Source organism: Bos indicus x Bos taurus, chromosome X (assembly GCF_003369695.1).
Source record: "Bos indicus x Bos taurus breed Angus x Brahman F1 hybrid chromosome X, Bos_hybrid_MaternalHap_v2.0, whole genome shotgun sequence".
NCBI classification, from domain to species: Eukaryota; Metazoa; Chordata; class Mammalia; order Artiodactyla; family Bovidae; genus Bos; species Bos indicus x Bos taurus.
In genome coordinates this window covers 35,544,731-35,568,169 of record NC_040105.1, presented here as the reverse complement: position 1 = coordinate 35,568,169, position 23,439 = coordinate 35,544,731, and the positions used below count along the sequence as shown (strand labels likewise).

Genomic DNA, 23,439 nt, shown 5'->3' with positions numbered 1-23,439 from the left:
GCTATCAAATGTGAATCCTATTTCCCTAGTATTTTAATTAGAATGATTATTCTGCTAATTAACTAGAAAAAGTAAAACAAGCTCTCAACTTGAACTAGTTTAAACTCATATGGTTCACTGGATAAAACATGAAAAAGCAGTTTATAAATCAGGTTTGAGTCCAATTCTGTTGCTAATTAACTAAATGTCTTTGGATAAGTCATTAACACTATTAGTTCTATTGCATATATATTAATAAAAGGATACAGTCCCTTTTACATGTTCATTTCATTATATCATGTTAAGACTCTGATTTTAACTTGAAGTAGTTTTAAAATTGATACCATTATACATTAATTCAAAAGCTGAAAGAGTAAAGATTAATTCATATATGAGACAATGTTTGTTGACAAAAAAAGTAATTTCTAGGACAATATAATTCAAGTCATTTTTATTTCCTATTCAAGCAACAGAGTTTACTATCTACTTATAAGATTAGATCTTGAAAAAACTGTGAATCTCAAGAGTTGCCAAATTAATGTTGAAGAACTACACTCTCTCACAAAATGGCATTTAGAGCAATTCCCTGAGGCACAAGTAAGCACTCATCATATCTTGTAAGCCAAATGTTAGAAGCCAATGGCCATTCTATGCTTTTCAACTTTGATGATTTTCATTGATTTCTGTCACACTCGGAACTTGTTTTCTCTGGATCTCAGAATGATTAACTGCAAAATAAAGTACTGAACTAGAGAAGCTCTGAGGTGGGTCTAAGATTTGGTAGTTTACGAAAATAATGGTACACAAATCCCCACAATTTATATATTTTTAACATGTCAACTGACCACTCTTTACATCTATTACTTTATATCTATAAAGAGGCATATATTTTTAAATATAAATTTGTTTCATTGTCCTTTTTTGCCATTTTATATACAGGATATCAATATATGCAGCCTTCTTTGACTTTCTTTTAATTAATCTCAGTATTTTGTTTTCTAAGATTCCTAATACAGTTGTGTTATTAAAATTCCTCCACATCACAGATATAGAATATTTATTCAAGTGCATGTATATCACAAATTAATTATACCCTCACATGTCACTGGACATTTGTGTAGTTCCCAGATTTCACTATTCTGAATAATACAACTATGAATACTTTCAAACATACCTTGTAGTATAGTTGATTTGCAATGTTATATTATTTTCAGATGTACAGCATACTGATTCAATACTTATGTTATTATACAATATTAGTTACATGCCCTGTGTTGTAAAATATATCTTTGTAGCTTATTTATTTTATACATAGTGGTTTGTACCTTTTAATCCACTTCCCTTATCTTGACCCTTCCCCATCACTATTTTTTCCTCTGTATCTATAAATCTGTTTCTCTTTTGTTATATTCATTTGTTTTATTTTTTAGATTCTACATATAAGTGAAAAGATACAGTATCTGTCTTTGTCTGACTTACTTCACTAAGCATAATACCTTCCAGGCCCATCCATGTTTGCTGTGAATGGTAAAATTTAATTCTTTTTTATGGCCAAATAATATCCCATTGAATATGTAAAATATATACACATCTTCTTTATCCATTAGTCTATTGATGGGCACTCAGGTTGCTCCCATACCTTGGCTATTATAAATAATGTTGCTATGAACACTGGGGTTCATGTATCTTTTTGAATTAGCATTTTTGTTTTCTTTGGATATATACCCAGATGTGGAATTACTGGATCATATGATAGCTCTATTTTTAATTTTTTGAGGACCCAACATGCTGTGTGCCATAGTGGCTGCAGCAATGTCCACTCCCACCAACAGTGAACTAGAGTTCCCTTTTCTCCATATCCTTGGCAACATTTATTATTCATTGCCTTTTTGACAATAGCCATTCTGATAAGTATGAGGTGATACCTCATTGTGGTTTTGATTTGCATTTCCCTGATGCATTTTTCTTGTATATACTGTGAAGTGGAAATGTTGGGCTGTGAAATATGCACATACTACACCTTACATAGTATTATCTACTATGTTCTTACTCACTGATACTCTAACTGGTAGCCTGACTTCCTAACGATTGCCTACCTAGGACAAGCAAAATGATATCTTGCTGTAGTCACTAATTCTTACTTTCAAGTTTACAAAGAGGTCAATTACTGTATATTTTTTCATGTGTTTTATATTTTATCTGTGAAATATCTATTGAAACTTTTTGTCAACATTTCTGTTATTTGGTATTTTTTCTGATTAATTCTTACCAGCTATTTATTTTACTGTTAGCATAATTTTAAGTCATGTTTAAGAAATCTTTCTCTAGGTACAGACATTAAAATTGTTTTCTTTTTTTACATTTTGCCTTTTAATCGATGTGTAATGAATTTTCATGTATTAAGTAGACAGGAATCCAGTTTGAACTATTTTATACAGTTAATTATCTCAGCACCATTTATTGAATAGTAATCTTTTTTCTCCAAAGATCTATACTGCCTTTGTCACATATTCAGTATCTGTCCATGTGTGGGCCATTTTCAAGTCTACTGGGTTCCTATGCTCATTTAATCTATCACTGCACCACTGTGACATTGATTCACTCTTGGTATTTGGGCAGGCAAGCCTTTCTCACCTTCTTCTTCAGGGGTGGTGTGGCTATTCTTGACCCTTGATTTTTCCATATAAGATTTAGAATTTTACTTGTCAATCTTGATGAAAATTTTTATTTGAATTTTTATTGCAGTTGCATGAAAAATCTAAGTTGATTTGTGGAGAACTGTGCTTTTTAAAATCCTGAATATCACAATTCATGAATATGGTGTAAATCTTCATTTATTTATGAGTTCTTCGATTTAAGATTTATAATTTTATCCATATAGTCACATACAATTCTTCCTATTACCTTCAATTGCTAATGTTTTTAAGGATAGTAGTTTTACAGTTGCATGTTCTAAATGTTGTGTGCTGAAATACTATTGAACCTTAAATATTGGACTTACATTTGTTTAACTTGATAAATGATCTTCATAGCTTTAAATATGTGTATAAATTCTTTTCATTTCCTATATGGAAAATCTCCTAATCAACAGATAATGCTGGTTCTGAAGCTTATTTTCCTATCCTCACATATTTTATTTTTCTTAACTCTGGCATGGACTAGGTTCTCTAGTAAAACATGTTCGAAAGACAGTGATAATAGGCATCCTTGCCTTTTCTATTTTATTTAAAGGCAATTTATTTATATTCCAATATCCATAATAATGTCTCCTCTAGGTTTATGACAGAAAACTTTGCCAACTTAAATAACTTCTCTTTTATTACTGTTTAAGAGTTTTATAAATTATTTTTGAATTCTGTGAAATTCTTTTTTTCCCTGCATCTATGGAAATGATCATAATCACTATTTTAATGTATGTAAATCAATATTTTAACTTGGTGGTTCTGAACTAGGAATGGTTTTGCTTCCAAGGAGAAATGTAGCAATGTGTGGAGACATTTTATTATTTTTTTTTTCTTTCACAACTGTGGGGTTGGGGGGGAGGCTGCTTAATATCCTACAAAGTATAGGAGAGACTTTAATAAAAAAAAAGGAATTATTATCATCAAAATATCAAGAGTTCTGAAGTTGAGAAACCCCACTTTATTTTAATCTTTTTGTCCTTACATTTCATAAATACTTTTTAAAATAGGAAGCTGGAATTTTTTCTTATTCCCTCTATGAGCCTCTGTCTTTTAACTGGTCAATTTATTTACATTCCATTGCATTAATCAATTATTTTGAGTTTTTGCCATCATTTTTGTTCAGTTTCCCCTTCATTTAAAAAGTGTGCTTCTCTTGTAAAGTTAACTGAAGTTTTGTCTGTTTCTATGTTTAGGTTTAATGGATGCCCTTAAAATTTAACCTTACATGCTTTATTTTAAAATTTCTAAAAGTTATATTAGGTTCATTTTCCAATCTATATTATACAATCCCATGTTAATTACTAATTTTTATAATGCCATCTTTTATTTTTTTAACAAATTATTTATACTTTATATCTGATAAATCCAATATCTGAATTACTTAAGAGTCTAAATCTTAAGACTGCTTGTGCTGACTCTAAGTTATGATGTCTTCCCTCCTGGTGAGTTTTGTAATGCTTGACACTGCTCCTGTCTAGCTGTTAGCAATCTGTGAAAACTGAAATATAGGCCAAAATTGAGGATGGTTTCATTTTGAGTAGAAATTCTGGTTCACTTTGTGAACAGGAGTATCAATATCATTTGGAAACTTATTAGAAATACAAATTACTATATCCCATTCCAGGCTTACTGAATCATAAATTCTAGATATAGGATCTAATAACCTCTGCTTTTGAAAAATCCATCAGAAAATTCTGAGATATATATATATATAAAACATGGTATTTACAACATGGTATTTAACTCATTCAAAGCCAGAAGTATACCATCTCTTTGACTTTTCTCTCTCACCTGATTAAATTTGATTCACCCATGATTGTCTCCCTTTTGCATACTCAAATTCCATTAGCTAGGAAAACTAGCTAATATATATATGAAAGATATATATATTATATATATATAATGAAAGATAGAAGGACTTACTGACATGGAATCATTTTAGCCTCTTCCAGTGTCCCTGGATTAATCCAGGAATCTGAGATTAAGTTTTCCTATCTTGAAATTGTCTTAAGATTTAAAAACAAGCCTACCCTTGGTATGTTAATCCAGTTCACCGCTCCTACTCTGGTTTCAGCTTATAAGTATGTATTGTTTTGGTTTGCTCTCAGTCCTTTAGAAGCCTCCCACACTTCTCAGTACTCCAACAGTTTTATACACGCACACACACACACACACATGCTCTGTTTCGTAATGTGAGGGCTCATAATGTATCTAGTCCAATAGAGTACTGGGGCTTGAGCTGCTTATCAATTTTTTAAAAATGCAAACAGATGATATTTCTCTATAGCATGTGCACTATGATAGGTAGAATTCTGTGATGGCCACCAAGAGTCCTGTTCCTTGGTGTATAAACTGCATAATTCCCATTCCTTGGGTGGCAGAACCTATAAACATGATGAGACACTTACTTTGATGATTGCTGCTGCTGCTAAGTCGCTTCAGTTGTGTCCGACTCTGTTTGACCCCACAGATGGAAGCCCACCAGGCTCCCCCATCCCTGGGATTCTCCAGGCAAGAACACTGGAGTGGGTTGCCATTTCCTTCTCCAATGCATGAAAGTGAAAAGTGAAAGTGAAGTCGCTCAGTCGTGTCCGACTCTTAGCGACCCCATGAACTGCAGCCTACCAGGCTCCTCCGTCCATGGGATTTTCCAGGCAAGAGAACTAGAGTGAGGTGCCATCACCTTCTCCAACTTTGATGATTAAGTTATGCTATATGGCAATAGTAAAGGGAAGTTCCATATGTAATGAAGATCCCTAGCTAATGGAATTTGAGTATGCAAAAGGGAGACAATCATGGGTGAATCAAATTTAATCAGGTGAGAGAGAAAAGTCCAAGAGATGGTGTACTTCTGGCTTTGAATGGGTTAAATACCATGTTGTAAGAAGGGAACCACATGTCTAGGGCTTGCTGCTGCTGCTGCTAAGTCGCTTCAGTGGTGTCTGACTCTGTGTGACCCCATGGACGGCAGCCCACTAGGCTCCCCTGTCCCTGGGATTCTCCAGACAAGAACACTGGAGTGGGTTGCCATTTCCTTCTCCAATGCATGCAAGTGAAAAGTGAAAGTGAAGTCGCATCTGACTCTTAGCGACCCCATGGACTGCAGCCTAACAGGCTCCTCCATCCATGGGACTTTCCAGGCAAGAGTAATGGAGTGGGGTGCCATCGCCTTCTCTGGTCTAGGACTTGAGGGTGGCCCATAAGAGCTGAGAGTTGCCCAAGCAAACAGCCAGCAAAAAAAAAATGACGCCTGAGTCCTACAACTACAGGGATTAATTCTGCCAACTTGGAGGAGGACTGAGTCACAGATGATGTGCTGCTGTAGTCCACACCTGATTTCTGCCTACTGAGATCTTAAGCAGTGAACACTAAACTAACCTGGACTACTGACCACCGATGAAACTTGAGAACAAATTCATGTTTTAAAAGGCACTAGATCTGTGGTAATTGGTCATGGAGTAAAAGAAAAGTAATACACTGAAGTTTTAAGCTTGCTTCTTAAATCACAAAATCAGACATAGCAAAAATTTTTATAAGAAAATTTAAAAACTGAGATAACTAAATGAGCTCTTGGGGGGTATTTTTAATTTAAACGTACAGTTAAATATTTTAAAAGTTCACTCCATCTATAGAACAGTCAGACATTGCTCATGACTCGTATAACGCAGACAGAAACAAAGAAGTACTTGAAGAAGATGTGGTAAATTCACATTAGGTGTTTACCTGAAATAGTTCTGAGGTAAAATATTGACGTCCATCACAGCTGGTACATCCAAAGGAACAGGAGTAAAAAATACGAAAGGAGGAACAAATAATAACTTGGGTGATTTTATCTCTCCAACCAGATGTAACATTCGATAGCAAACTGGATTATCATTTAAATAAATAGGGATATCAGCTGTGTATTCTCTAGGCTGTTCTAATGAAAGAAAAACATTTTTAAAGTATTTTAGATTAGTGCACACACAGCAAAAAAAATTATATAATTTAAACCTTACTAAATATTAAGATGTACTATTAAGTTACAGTTTAGTGGAGCAGAATAGATTACCTGGAAACTGAATTTATCCTGCTAAGGAACTTAAGACATGTAATGAGGTGTCATGCAAATAAAACTCTTTTAAAGAACACTCTGTGTAGTAATAGAGCATGTTCCCTTAAAACAGATTTTCATTATTATGGGAAAATACATATACTGTGGGGACACAGTACAACAAGACTTCTATTTTTTAACTGCCTTCTGTGCCTTAACAGGAGCTACCCATCTCTTTAATATAGGCAGTATGAAGATGAGGTCAGATAACTGCCCTAAGGATCTTAGGGGACTACTGAGAAAAGGATATACTGAGAGGAATCAAACATGCTTTCTCTCAGATTTTTAGGTTTATGAAAGGCTGTGAGGATTGACTGGTTAATCTCACCTCATAGGAAAAGACAGGAAATTACCACATGGCAACTCATAGGAGGAAAGGCAGTTTGTGCTGGAGAAAAGGGCTCAGCACAGAGGCAGCAGGCTGGTCTCAGACAACAGGTGCCAATGTCTTTTAAGACTCAAATCTCCAAACATAAATCTCATAGGCAGAAAAATATGATCTTGTGAGTCTGAACTCAATGTTGTATTTTAGAATTCAAAAACTTACTGAATTCTGAGTTTTGAATGGGCTGCTTTGAGATTATTTCTGGGTTTCAGAAAATTTAAAGGTTTCTGGGGTAATGAAGAATGAGGCTCCTTATATTATCTAAGACCACTGTGGCTTCAATAATGTATGTTTTTAAGCCCAGGTATGCCTTCTCTCTCACCTAAGAGGTAATTTATTTAAAAGTGTTATAGGCATGCTTGATTTTTTAAGAGTTAGGATTGTATCCTATGGAGGGAAACAACGGGTTTGACTGCATGGGCTCAGTCCCACACTGAAAGAAAAAAGTCAAATGGAAATTTTTCTTATTTCCATCTAAATAATCCAGACCACTTCATCTGGATATAAATGTTCCTTTGGGACATAAAGGAAAAACTCTGAATAGAAATACAGATGGTAGCTTTGGCTGGACTAGTTTTTATGCTATTTCTTTTAGTACCAGACACATTAGAAACTAAGAAGAAATTCACAGAAATATACAATGAGACCTAATAAGTTTTACAAAGTAAACTTTAGATTGCAGGGAATATTTGATGCTTTCTATCATATTTTCAGAGTTCTAAACAGAGGGAATACAAAATAAAAAGATTTTTAAAGTCTACTAATCACAGTATCTGATGTCTTCTCTCTCACCTATAAATCTACACTGAATATACAAGGCCAGGATAAAAGGTATGCTGGATGTAGATTTACTGCAACACTGTCTTACAGAATATTACTGAGAGCGAACACACAGCTTAATGAATTCTTAAGACTTTAAAAGTAGTAACAGGTTCTTATACTGCCTTTTCTACTATTGACATAGCTAGTCACCGGTATTAGATTGCCAGTAGTGTAAAATATGGTAGTGTCCGAGAGATCCCGATGCAAGTGATTTACTGCGGGAGTGCTCTCAGAGGAACCTGTGGGTAAAGGAGGGAAGCAGAATAGGGAAGGGCAAGAAGCTATGAGAAGGTGTCGTTTTAGAATACAGACTCAACCTGATCTCATGGGGTCAGATGGGGTGCGGGGGTGGGGAGTGGGTTGGGTTAGCTGATAGACTAGTGTTGGTTAGACTTAATTTCCTAGGTATCTGTGCATGAGGCATCTTCCTGTTCAGTTCAGTTGCTCAGTCGTGTCCGACTCTTTGCGACCCCATGAACCGCAGTAAACCAGGCCTCCCTGTCCATCACCAACTCCCGGAGTCCACCCAAACCCATATCCATTGTGTCAGTGATGCCAACTAACCATCTCATCCTCTATCATCCCCTTCTCCTCCTGCCCTCAATCTTTCCCAGCATCAGGGTCTTTTCAAATGAGTCAGCTCTCCACATCAGGTGGCCAAAGTATTGGAGTTTCAGCTTCAACATGAGTCCCTCCAATGAACACCCAGGACTGATCTCTTTTAGGATTGACTGGTTCAATATGCTTGCAGTCCAAGGGACTCTCAAGAGTCTTCTCCAACACCACAGTTTAAAAGCATCAATTCTTCTGCTCTCAGCTTTCTTATAGTCCAACTCTCACATGACTACTAGAAAAACCATAGCCTTGACTAGACAGATCTTTGTTGACACAATAACATCTCTGCTTTTTAATATGCTGTCTAGGTTGGTCATAACTTTCTTTCCAAGGAGTAAGCGTCTTTTAATTTCATGGCTGCAATCACCATCTGCAGTGATTTTGGAGCCCAGAAAAATAAAGTCAGCCACTGTTTCCACTGTTTCCCCATCAATTTGCCATGAAGTGATGGGACCAGATGCCATGATCTTAGTTTTCTGAATGTTGAGCTTTAAGCAGGGATGCTATATTGGAGCAAAGTTTTTGCATACTATCGACAAAAACTTGGTATTTATCTCAATTATATTTTAAAAACTAAGATGTTAGTTGTATTTTTTCAGGAAAATCACCATGAAAATACCTCAAAATTTGTGAAAGAAACAAGAGAAGTAAAATGTTAAACTAAAAGACATACAGAAAGCAAATAACAAAAAGATGTAAATCTTTCCTTCACTTCATTAGTAATTAATCAGTAAAAGTAAAGTAATTCAATACAGCAACAAAAAGGCTGAGATAAGTAAAATTTAGATTAAAAAAAAATCCAGGGCCTCCCTGACAACTATTGAGCCTATGCTCTAGAGCCCAGGAACCACAACTACTGAGCCCTCACACCTCAGCTACTGAAACCACCTCAATGAGAAGCCCATGTAACTGCAACTGGAGAGTATCTCTCACTCCACAACTACAGAAAGCTCACAGAGCAACAAAGACCCAGCATAGCCAAAAATAAATAAATTATAAAAATAAAAACAATCCAAATTCATGTCATCTACAGGAGATACTTTTAGATTCAAAAAACAACTCACTCGAAAGTAAAAGGACAGAGAAATAATATACATGCAAGTAGTAACTAAAAGAGAACTGCAGTGACTATAACAATAACAGAAAATAAATATTAAGAAAAGAATTGCTACTATAGATAAATAAGGGTGCTATATGTACTAATAACAGGATAAGCTATCAAGAAGAAATGTGAAGTAGTGAAGTAAAATGAAAGTTGCTCAGTTGTGTCCAACTCTTTGTGACTCCACGGACTATACAGTTCATGGAATTCTCCAGGCCAGAATACTGGAGTGGGTAGCCTTTGCCTTCTCCAGGGGATCTTCCCAACTCAGGGATCGAACCCAGGTCTCCCACATTGCCGGCAGATTCTTTACCAGCCGAGCCACAAGGGAAGCCCAAGAATACTGGAGTGGGTAGCCCATCCCTTCTCCAGAGGATCCTCCCAATCTAGGAATTGAACCGGGGTCTCCTGCATTACAGGCGGATTATTTATCAACTGAGCTATCAGGGAAGCCCATCAAGAATATAAAACAATTATAAACATATACATACTTAACAGAGCCACAAAGTACTTGAGAAAAATCTGATAGAATTGAAAGGAGAAATAAATAATGAAATGAAAACCCTTTAAAACTTCAACAACCACTCACAAATGTGGGAAAGTCAAGTAGGTAGATCACTAAAGAAATAAAAAGACTTACACAACATTATAAATGAAGCAGACCTAACACACATCTATGGAACATTTCCTCTAACAAAAGCAAAATACATAAACTTCTGAAGTGTATGTAGAACATTCTCTTGGGTAGATCATATTTTAGGGTATAAGGTGATCTGGTAAAGAATCCGCCTGCAATGCAGGAGACCCCTGTTTGATTCCTGGGTTGGGAAGATCCTGTGGAGAAGGGAACAGCTACCCACTCCAGTATTCTGGCCTGGAGAATTATAGTCCATGGAGTCACAAAGACTCAGACATGACTGAGTGACTTTCACTCCATTAAAAAAAGACTAAAACCATATAAACTATGTTCTGCAACAACAATGTAATAAAAATAGAACTCGATATTAAAGTGAAATATGGGAAATTCTCAAATACATGAAAATTAAACAGCACACTCCACAAAAAACTAATTGTTAAGGAATGGTAAGGTAAGTTAAAAAAAAAATACCTTGAGATTAAAAGGAAAACAAAACATGCCAAAATTTATGTGATACACCTAAATCAGTGCTCAGAGTGAAATTTATAACTATAAATGTCTATATATAAAAAGATGTTTCAAATCAATACCTAACACCTTGCACCCTAAGAGATAAGAAAAAAAATTACAGCCAAACAAAGCAGAATAGAGAAAATAATAAATATTAGAACAGAAATTAATTGAATTTAAGCACAGGAAAAAAATTAGGCAATCAAAAGTTGGTCTTTGAAAATAACAAATTTTAAAAATCATTAGCATGAATGACCAAGAAAAAAGAAAGAAAAGATTCAAAAATCATGAATAAAAAAGGGAAAATGCTCACTTCACAGAAATGTAATAAATGAATTATGAGAGAACACAATGTACAACTATATACAAACAAATTAGATAACCTAGAACAAATGGATAAATTTCTAGAAAGATATAAACTACTTCAATTGATGAAAGAAGAAATATAAAATATGAACTACATATTATAATATGTAATTATGAGAATTATAATTATAAGAAGAAATATAAAATATGAACTAAATATGAACTTAAAATATAAATATACTTAAAGGAATGAAAGTAGGAATCAAAACATTTCCCACATGGAACAGCCAAAGCTGAAACAACTTCATTGGTGGAATTTACCAAACATTTCATGAATAATTAATATCAATCTTCACAAAAACAGAAATGAAGGGAATAAAATACTTCACAAGCCATTCTCTAAGACCAAAAGAAATAAAGAATCATGTTTATGGTTAGTTGATTTTCAACAAGGTACCAAGATAATTCAGGGGGGAAAGATATTTTTGTTTTTTATACAGTGATGCATATAAAACAACACCTTGATTGCTGGAAAAGCATATTATTCTTGAAGGGAAAAACTCAATTATATGCCTTTTTCTAGAAACTAGAAAAAATAATCTGTAGCTCATTAGAAAATCAAATGTGTAAAGCTTCCAAATTGTTTTCAAATAGATATTTAATGGAAGAAAACTGTTATACCAATTATTAAAAGGTACAGTTATATTTTTGCAATTAAAAAAAAACCAGGAAAGTAGAAATATAGATAAACAAACATTCTGGCCAGCTTTCCCCAAAGCGAGCAATCCATGTAAGTCAGAGGTTGTGATGTCTTTTCTGATAAACCCTTAGAGATCAGACACCATCACATCCATAAAATCCCACAAGTCATATATTAACCTTATTTGATGTAGGAGGGGAGTATATAACAGCATGAACACCAGGAGGAAAGGATCAAAGGGAGTCATTTATAATGATAGTTACTACAAAATTTTAGTAAGAAATTTCTTAAAACTGTTTTAAGTACATATAATAATATAAAGTTTCATATACATAGTAAAATAAAATATGTGAATGATAAACTGATATAGAAATAACAACAAATACAGGAAAAAGGTACCTACTTGGACAGAAATTTACAGCAACATTACACTCTTCATTTGGTTGCAGAGTTCCACTGAGTGTGCTAAATTTGAATATACCATCTTTGAAAAGCTTGCCAGTATTTCTAATATCCAAATTCCACACTACATCTTTTCTTGAAGTATTATGTAAGACCAGATTCTGTTCACACATAAAAAATAAAAGAAGAAATTTATAAAAATTACAATATGCAATCTAAAATTTAGTTTGTATTGCCATAGCAACTTGATGGTCCTATGAACAAAGTAAGCAATTAAAAGTGGTAATCACAGATAAAATGTTTTAAAGGTGAATATTAGACAAACAGGTACATGAATATGTCCATAGCCTGTTAACAACTATGAAAGTACTCAAAGGAGCTATGCTAGCTAGAAAGGATGCAGAGTAACAAGAACCTTCATTCATGAAGGTAGAATGCAAATTGGTACAGTCATGTTGGAAGACAGTTTGACAGCTTCTTATAATGCTAAACATACACTTACCAAATGACCCAGTAAACCTAGTTTTAATTATTTTCCTAAGTAAATTGAAAATTTATGTTTATACAAAAATCTGTATGTGAATGTTTACAATAGCTTTGCTCATAATCACGAACCACTGGAAGTCAAAACAAACATGGTTTCTATCAACAAATGAATGCATAAAAAAACTGCAGTACAGCGATAAAATAGGATAAAATTCAGTGATAAAATAAGTAACATATTAATTCAAGTAAAAACATAAGTGAATATTACATATTTACTTAATTTTAAGTGAAAGATGCTAAGTCCAAATGTCTACATATTGTATAATTAAATTACCTGTCAGTCTGGAAATGCAAAATTTTGTGGATGGAAAATAAAATCAATTGCTGCCAAATGTTGGTGGAAGGAGAAGTAGTTAATTGCCAAGGGGTTATAGAGAGATTTTTCAGTGTAATAAAACTGTTCTATATGGCACTGAAGTGGTAAACCCTTCTATACAATTTCCAAAAACCCAAATAATTATATACTGCAAGGAGTAGACTTAAAAATATGAAAATTAAAAGGAATCAACCAAGATGTCAGGGATCCCAGGATGGATTGTAGACTGTGACAAATTATATCGCAAAAGAATGAAATAACCTCACTGAAGGTACTGGGTAAAGAATGGCCTACATAATTCTGGAAAACTGTGTTTTGACTGGAAACTACATAAAGCTAAAGACAAAAAGATACTCTTGATAAACACTGTACTCTAGTTGGAAAATATGCTAATAATTCTAACAGAGTACAGGTTGCTGCTGCTACTGCTGCTGCTAAGTTGCTACAGTTGTGTCCGAGTCTGTGCAACCCCATAGACAGCAGCACATCAGGCTCCCCCGTCCCTGGGATTCTCCAGGCAAGAACCCTGGAGTGGGTTGCCAGTTCCTTCTACAATGCGTGAAAAGTGAAAGTGACGTCGCTCAGTAGTGTCCGACTCTTAGCGACCCCATGGACTGCAGCCCAACAGGCTCCTCTGTCCATGGGATTTTCCAGGCAAGAGTACTGGAGTGGGGTGAGAGTGCAGGTTAAAAATCCTGAAACTTCTTTACTAAGTACACCAGCGTTAAAAAAAAATAAGTAAATACATTATAAATAAGAGATTCAGACTTCTCATTGTCATAGAAGAGTTAAAAATGAACAAGGGAGAAAGATGGAATGAACCTTGTGGCGCAGGATTAGAGTAAGAGCTATAAGTTAAAACTCATGTTTAGATAGGTAGACAGGAAAAGGTAGATATAAATAGATGATAGGCAGGTAGATAGAAAAATTACCAATATATGTGTATTCATGGATTTTTACACATACAAATATTTCCTGGCACTATCTCCCAAAAGGACCTAGAACATGTGACACCACAGTAGCAGCTAGCACATCTTGTATATAGACCTTGTTTTCTAAATACCATTCTCCCATAAAAGATACTGAGGTTTCTTGGAGAAAATGTTGACTCGAGAGCTAGAACAACTAAAATAAAAGTGGCCCTTGACCATTTTGTAGTCATAGAAAGTAAGAGAAGTGTTTAAAAATCATAAGAACAAGAGCACGTCAAAGGGTCAATCTAAAAGATGTTCTAATAGCCAAAGTTGGAACAATTTTAGCAGCATAAACAAAAATGAACATTGGATTAAAACTGAGAGTAGGAAGTAAATATATGTGGGTTCATACTGACAAATAAATAAATAAACGGAGGGAGGAAGGGAATAACCTTTCTTACAGAAAAATTCCAAATAATATACGTAAATGTCCCCTCCAGAAGATGGAGCTTGACCCCCTACACCTTGAGTGTGGGATGAAATTGATGACTCACTTCCACAGTATAGTGTGCAAAGGGGAAAAATGGCTTCTCCAGCTTTACAGTAGAGAAACACGGTGTGTTTATTGATAACATGTACTCCTTTCACATGATGTGACAAAATGAACATTTCACCTATGTGACATTTTCTTCCCCAAAGTCCATAGAAAATAAGAACGGAGACCAGTCAGGTGAAAAATATAAGACAAACCAAAATTAAGGAACATTCTGGAAAAAAAAAAAAAACAAAAAAAAAACTACCAGACCAGTATTCTTTAAAATTAACAAGGTCATAAAGTATCAGCAAGTTTGAGAAACTATCATGTAATAGAAGAGACTAAATGCCATATGGTATGCTGGATAGGACCCTGGGCAGTAAAAGTGAAATCCGAATGCAGTCTGTTGTTTAGCTAATAATATTTTCAGTTCAGTTCAGTTCACTTCAGTCACTCAGTCGTGTCTGACTCTTTGTGACCCCATGAATCGCAGCATGTCAGGCCTCCCTGTCCATCACCAACTCCCGGAGTTCACTCAAACTCACGTCCATCAAGTCGGTGATGCCATCCAGCCAGCTCATCCTCTGTCATCCCCTTCTCCTCCTGCCCCCAATCCCTCCCAGCATCAGAGTCTTTTCTAATGAATCAACTCTTCGCATGAGGTGGCCAAAGTACTGGAGTTTCAGCTTTAGCATCATTCCTTCCAAAGAAACCCCAGGGCTGATCTCCTTTAGAATGGACTGGTTGGATCTCCTTGCAGTCCAAGGGACTCTCAAGAGTCTTCTCCAACACCACAGTTCAAAAGCATCAATTCTTCGGCACTCAGCTTTCTTCACAGTCCAACTCTCACATCCATACATGACTACTGGAAAAACCATAGCCTTGACTAGATGGACCTTTGTTGGCAAAGTAATGTCTCTGTTTTTAAATATGCTATCTAGGTTGGTCATAACTTTTCTCCCAAGGAGTAAGAGTCTTTTAATTTCCTGGCTGCAGTCACCATCTGCAGTGATTTTGGAGCCCAGAAAAATAAAGTCTGCCACTGTTTCCACTGTTTCCCCATCTATTTCCCATGAAGTGGTGGGACCGGATGCCATGATCTTCATTTTCTGAATGTTGAGCTTATTAATGCTAATTTGTTAGTGTTAAAAAATGTTTCCTGGTTGTATAAGGTGTTAACACTAGGGAAAGTTGTGTAACGTGTATGCCAAATCTCTCTGCACTGTCTTTGTGAAATTCCTGTGAATCTGGGAGCTATGTACATGACTTGTATGCAGACTCATCTTTCCAGTGCTAATCATTATGAAAATAAAACCTTCAACCAGGTTTTTAAAAACCCTGCTCTTCAAAATTTGAAGAGTATAGAATGATCTATGTAATCATCACCACAATAAAATAGCATACTTTGTTTCTTTCAAAGCATGATTGATTTAAAATAATCAGGATTTTAAAAATGAGTCAATTTTATTCTGAAATGTCTGTATGTACTGAGACATCTATTTAGTCCTAATATTTGTGTACTCTGTAAGGAAGTTCCTTTGCACCTTGTAAAGAAGACATCTTTTTTTCCTTTTCTTAACACAGAAGGTGGGCATGGTATCATGCTAGTTATGTGAATGCCTCATTTTTCTCATTCTGAATTTGAGGAAATGGTATCTCCAAAATACAATTCACGTCTTTCTATATCCTATCCTAATAATAGAACTGATGCACTCATCAAGGGAGAAACATTGGTTAATTAATTTAGTATAAGTGGTGGTTTAGTCGCTAAGTCATGTCCAACTCTCATGACCCCATGGACTGCAGGCCTCCAGGCTCCTCTGTCCGTGGGATATACCAGGCAAGAACATCGGAGTAGGTTGCCATTTCCTTCCCCAAGTATATGTAGTATTGTGTTATTTTTCTTTATAAATTCATCATAATGATACATGTACATAGTTTATACAAATAGGGAAAATATACTTATCAAAAAGTTGGCCCACTCAACTCTTACTCATCAACACTCCTGTTTCCCAGAAGCAACCAATTTTAACCAATTCTTATTTCAATTTTCTCTAAAATAGTTATAGTTAATTCTGTGTGATGCTAACATAGCTTACTTTAGGTTTTTAATTGCTTCCACAACAAATTACCACAAACAGTGGTTTAAAACAACACAAATGTGTCACATTAGAGTCTTATTGATTAGAAGGTCAATGCAAATATCACTGGACTAAAATCAAGAAGACTAAAATCACAAGACTAAAATCGAGGAACTGTGATACTTTCCAGAGGCTCTAGAGAAGAATCTGTTTTCCTGCCATTCTCAGTTCAGACATCTTTGGCTGGTGGCCTCCTTGCACCAGCAACATCACATCTCTCTGACCGCTCTTCTGTCATCACGACTTCTGACCACAGTCAAGAAAAGTTCTCTGTTTATAACTTCTCATGTGATAAAACTGGGGCCACATGCATAATCTCAGATAATCCCTCGTGCTCAGGATCATTAATCTTAATTACATTATACATCGGCAAAGTGTCTTTTACAATATAAAGGATTCTATTCACAAATGCAGGAAAAGTGATATAGAAGACAAAAAAGGAGCACCACAAATACAAATTTCTACAATATATGCCTGAGCTTCTTTCTTATGCATATCTTTATATTTTCAGATGGATTCATAATTAGAAGAAAGGCAGAAATATCTAATAAGAAAAAAAGAGCAGATTATCATAGAAGTGACTATAATATATCTGGACTTTTTCAATTTATATTATTGCCTCTCAATTAATTTCCTCACCTGTATGAAACATATTTCATGTGAATTTTAACCATAGCTTCTATTTGTATAAGACAGATAACCATTCAATTTATTTTATATTTTAGTTTTACATTAAAATATAAATATATAAATGGCTTTATATGTGTTTATGTACTTTGATTATTACTTATGAGAAATAGGCTCTCTCTCTCTCTCTCTCTATATATATATATATATATATATATACACACACACACACACACACACACACACACACATATTCTTACAACACAGGCTTCAGAATAATCATCTTAATAAGCTAAAAACCATAATCAGAAAAAAAAATTGTAAACTGTATCAATTATACATACCTGAGTTTTTGTGACCCTGTTATTAGGATCCAGACTATGTAATGGGATTTCAAAGATAAAATGAGTGCTGGATAATGTCACTGGTGCTTGCAACACTGCAAAAGGAAAGTAAAAGTAAAGTGAAAGTGTTAGTTGCTCAGTCGTGTCTGACTCTTTGCGACCTCAAGGACTGGATCCTGACAGGATCCTCTGTCCATGGAATTCTCCAGGGAAGAATAATGGGGTAGGTAGCCATTCCCTTCTCCAGGGGATCTTCCCGACTCAGGGATCAAACCCACACCTCCTGCATCGGCAGGCATATTCTTTACCATCTGAGTCACCAGGGAACATACTGTTAAAATATTAATGACATAAGCTCACAGATAATTCTTACTTTACCTTAAATTTTCTACCTATTGCTATATTTCCAGCCAGGAAACAAAATTATTTTTAAAAACATTTCAGGAATAACTTGGATTATCATAAGTTCCAATTTTGTAATGGTAGTTAATTACAAGTAAATATAAAATGTACCCTTGAGACAATAAAAGAACATAAAATATACTAAATATTTATCTCAGGACAAAAAGTAGACAAAATTAAAATGATCTCCACAGTAAAGTTTGACCAATGCAGAAGTAGAGAAGTGAAAAGAAATACAGAAATAAAAATTATTGTAATAAAGGGAAAATATATATATGGCATATCATGAAACATACATGAAACAAAAAGCTCCAGGGAGAAAATGGTTATTCTATGGAAGATCAGGAATACAATTATCTATAAAAATACACTAGATAAGGAATTATTATCTGCTGGAAACTCTTATATTTTTAAATAGATTGTTAGAGTAATTTTAGTTCACAGAATTGTGCAGAAAATACAGAGATATCCTTTATATCCCCCTCCCCACTGCCACACACACACAGCCTCTTCCATTATCAACATCGTCTACCACAGTGGTACATTCATTATACAGGAACCTGCAATGATACATTATTATAACGTAATGTTCACTGTTTACATTAGGGGTCATTCATAGTGTTGTACATTTTATAGGTTTGAACAAATGTATAATGACATCCAGCATTACTGTTTCATATAGAGGAGATTCACTGCCCCCTAAATCCTCTGTGGTCTACCTATTTGTCTCTTTCTACTACAATCCTTGGAAGCCACTGATCTTTTTATTGCCTCCATGGTTTTGCATTTTCCAAAATGTCATATAGTTGGAATGATACAGCATATAGTCTTATGAGATTAGATTATTTCACTCAGTGCTATACATTTAAGGTTCATCCATGTCTTTTCATGACCTGATAGCTCATTTCTTTTTAGCACTAAATAATATTCCATTGTCTGCAAAAATTCTAACAACTTTTTGGCCAACTCAATACTGCAGTTTACCCATTCAGCTACTGAAGAACACCTTGGTTGCTTCCAAGTTTTGGAAATGATTAACATAGTTGCCATAAAAACTTACACGCACATTTTTGTGTAAATATGAGTTTTCAACTCATTTGGGTAAATACAAAGGACAGCAATCTGCCACATTGTATGGTAAGAATATGTTTAGCATTGGGGAAGAAACCACCAAATGACCAACTGTTTTCCAAAGTAGTAGTACCATCTTTCAATTCCATCAGCAATAAAATCTCACTAGCAACTGCATTCACACCAGTTCTATTGTCCACATCCTCATCAGCATTTAGCATTGTCAATGCTCTGGATTTTGGCCATTCTAATAGATGCATAGTGCTTCGTACTGTTGTTTTAATTTTAATTTCCTTGGTAACATATGATGTGGAGCACTTTTTCACATGCTTATCTACCTTTGGTGTATTGCCATTGGTAAGTTGTATGCTCATATCATTGGCTCAGGTTTCAAATGGTTTGTTTTTCTTACTGTTGAATTTAAAGAGTTCTTTATTTTGGAGAATAGTTCTTTATTAGATATGTCTTTTGTAAATATTTTCTTCCAGTCAGTGGCTTTTCATTTTGGTATCTTGATAGCATATTTTGCAGAGCAGAAATCTTTATTATTATGAGGTCTAGCTTATTAATTCTCTCTTTCACAGATCATATCTTTTTTCTTGTAGCTAAAAGGTCACTGCCAAACCCAAGGTCATTTTAGGGATGTTTTCCTATGTTATCTTCTATGAGTTTTATAGTTTTGCCTTTTACATTTAGGTCTGTAATCATTTTGAGTTAATTTTTGTGAAGTATATAAAATCTGTATCTAGATTCATTTTTTTTAAATTTTATTTTATTTTTAAACTTTACAATATTGTATTAGTTTTGCCAAATATAGATTCATTTTTTTAACTTATGGATGTCTACTGTTTCAGTTACATTCTTTAAAAAAGACGATTTATTCTGAGTTGTATTGCCTCTGTTTCTTTGTCAAAGATGAGCTTACTATATTTATGTGGGGCTGTTTCTGGGCTCTCTTTCCTGTTCCATTGATCTATTTGTCTAGCTTTGTCAATAAACTCTCTTGATTATTGCACCATTGAAGTAAGTCTTGAAGTCAGGTAGTGTCTGTCTTCTTTGTTCTGTTCCTTCAATACCACACTGGTCATTGTGGGTCTTTTCTTTTTTCATATAAACTTTGAATCAATATGTCTGTCAATATCCACAAAATAACTTGCTGAGATTTTGACTGGGAATGCATTGAATCTCTAGATCAAGTTGGGAAGGACAGCCAACATGACAATATTGAGTCTTCCCATGCATTAACACAGAATGATTGCTCCATTTAATTCTCCTTTGATATCTTTCACCAGAGTTTTACAGTTCTCATATAGATCTGTAACTATATTGTTTGATTTATACCTAAGTACTTCATTTTTGTTGGGTGCTAATATAAATGGTATTTTGTATTTAACTTTAAATTTCATTTTTCACTACTTGTTTTCCCAGGTGGCTCAGTGGTAAAGAATCCGCCTGCCAAAAAGGAGACCCAAGAGACGTCAGTTTGATTCCTGGGTCAGGAAGATCCCTTGGAGGAGGAAATGACAACCTACTTGAGTACTCTTGCCTGAAAAATCAAATGAACAGAGGACTCTGGTGGGCTACAGTCCATGGGGTTGCAAAGAGTTGGGCATGACTGAGTGGGCATGCATACAGAAAAGCAACTGACTTTTGTTTAGTAACCTGTATCCTGAAACCTTACTATAATAGCTTACTAGTTCCATGAGGCTTTTTTTTTTTTAATTGACTCAGATTTTCTACAGACAATCATGTCATCTGTGAACTAAAAGGCAGTTTAATTCTTCCTTCCCAATCTGTATACTTTTCAACTCCTTTTTCTGTCTTATTACATTACCTAGGTCTTCTTATACAATGTTGAGAAAGAGGGGTGAGAGGGGATAGCCTAGCCTGGTTTCTGACCTTAACGAGAAAGCTTCAAGCTACACTTAAAATGGATAACCAACAAGGACCTACTGTATAGTACAGGGAACTCTATTCAATATTCTGTAACAACCTAATTGGGAAAACAATTTGAAAACGAATAGATACATGTCTATGTATAACTGAATCACTTTGCTTCACATATGCAACTAAGACACCATTGTTAATCAACTATACTTCAATATTAAAAAAAAAGAATGTTATTTGTGAGGTTTTTATGTAGATATTTTTTATCAACTGGAGAAACTTCCTTTCCATCACTCATTTACTGTTTTTTTTTTTTTTAATGAGTAATGGATTTTGTAAAATGCTTTTTTTCCTGCGTCTATTGATATGAACATATGGTATTTTTATCTTAAGGTTATTAATGTGATGTGTGCATGCATGCTTAGTCATTTCAGTTGTATTCAGTTCTTTGTGACTCCATGGACTGTAGCCCGCCAGGCTCCTCTGTCCATGGAATTTTCCAGGCAGGAAAATTGAAGTGGGTTGAAATGCTTTCCTCTAGGGGATATCCCTGACACAAAGACCAAACCTGCGTGTCTTGTGTCTCCAGCATTGCAGGTGGATTCTTTACCACTGAGGAATGGGGGAAACCCATTAATGTCATGGATTACATTGAGTTTTTTTTTCTAATAACTTAGTTGTATGTTTTTTTTTTTATAAAGAAAACCATTCAGTTCAGTCGCTCAGTAGTGTCCAACTCTTTGTGACCCCACGAACCACAGCAAACCAGGCCTCCCTATCCATCATGAAAACCTGGAGTTCACCCAAACCCATGTCCACTGAGTCAGTGATGCCATCCAATCACCTCATCCTCTGTCATCCCCTTCTCCTCCTGCCCTCAATCTTTCCCAGCATCAGGGACTTTTCCAATAAGTCAGTTCTTCACATCAGGTGGCCAAAGTATTGGAGTTTCAGCTTTAGCATCAGTCCTTCCAATGATTACTCAGGACTGATTTCCCTTAGGATGGACTGGTTGGATCTCCTTGCAGTCCAAGGGAGTCTCAAGAGTCTTCTCTAACACCACAGTTCAAAAGCATCAATTCTTCGGCACTCAGCTTTGTTTATAGTCCAACTCTCACATCCATACATGACCACTGGAAAAACCATAGCCTTGACTAGATGGACCTTTGTTGGCAAAGTAATGTCTCTCCTTTTCAGTATGCCGTCTAGGTTGGTCATAACTTTCCTTCCAAGGAGTAAGCATCTTTTAATTTCATGGTTGCAGTCAGCATCTGCAGTGATTTTGGAGCCCAGAAAACTAAAGTCAGCCACTGTTTCCCCATCAATCTGCCATGAAGTGATGGGACCAGATGCCATGATTTTAGTTTTCTGTATGTTGTGCTTTAAGCCAACTTTTTCACTCTCCTTGTAAACCTTCATCAAGAGGCTCTTTAGTTCTTCACTTTCTGCCATAAGGGTGGTATCATCTGCATATCTGAGGTTATTGATATTTCTCCGGCAATCCTGATTCCAGCTTGTGCTTCTTCCAGCCCAGTGTTTCTCATGATGTACTCTGCATAGAAGTTAAATAAGCAGGATGACAATATACAGCCTTGACATACTCCTTTTCCTATTTGGAACCAGTCTGTTGTTCCATGTCCAGTTCTAACTGTTGCTTCCTGACCTGCATACAAATTTCTCAAGAGGCAGGTCAGGTGGTCTGGTATTCCTATCCCTTTCAGAATTTTCCACAGTTTATTGTGATCCACACAGTCAAAGGTTTTGGCATAGTCAATAAAGTAGAAATAGATGTTTTTCTGGAACTCTCTTGCATTTTTGATGATCCAGCGGATGTTGGCAATTTGATCTCTGGTTCCTCTGCCTTTTCTAAAACCAGCTTGAACATCTGGAAGTTCATGGTTCACATATTGCTGAAGCCTGGCTTGGAGAATTTTGAGCATTACTTTACTAGCGTGTGAGATGAGTGCAATTGTGTGGTAGTTTGAGCATTCTTTGCCATTGCCTTTCTTTGGGACTGGAATGAAAATGAACCTTTTCCAGTCCTGTGGCCACTGCCGAGTTTTCCAAATTTGCTGGCATATTGAGTGCAGCACTTTCACAGCATCATCTTTTAGGATTTGAAATAGCTCAACTGGAATTCCATCACCTCCACTAGCTTTGTTCGTAGTGATGCTTTCTAAGGCCCACTTCACTTCACATTCCAGGATGTCTGGCTCTAGGTCAGTGATCACACCATTGTGATTATCTGGGTCATGAAGATCTTTTTTGAACAGTTCTTCTGTGTATTCTTGCCACCGCTTCTTAATATCTTCTGCTTCTGTTAGGTCCATTCCATTTCTGTCCTTTATCGAGCCCATCTTTGCATGAAATGTTCCCTTGGTATCCCTAATTTTCTTGAAGACATCTCTAGTCTTTCCCATT

At 35.4% G+C, this 23,439-nt stretch overlaps 1 protein-coding gene across 2 annotated transcripts in view; it reads right to left on the bottom strand.

The window, feature by feature from the left end:
• Nucleotides 1–23,439, bottom strand: part of CFAP47 (cilia and flagella associated protein 47) — a 504,014-nt gene that overhangs the window by 371,968 nt on the left and 108,607 nt on the right. For both annotated transcript variants that reach the window (XM_027534335.1, XM_027534336.1), the window contains exons 23-25: nt 17,659–17,753; nt 12,237–12,396; nt 6,387–6,582 (exon numbers count right to left, since the gene is read on the bottom strand). In XM_027534335.1, the coding sequence (XP_027390136.1) occupies nt 6,387–6,582; nt 12,237–12,396; nt 17,659–17,753 (451 nt within the window). The remainder of the gene's footprint in view (nt 1–6,386; nt 6,583–12,236; nt 12,397–17,658; nt 17,754–23,439) is intronic.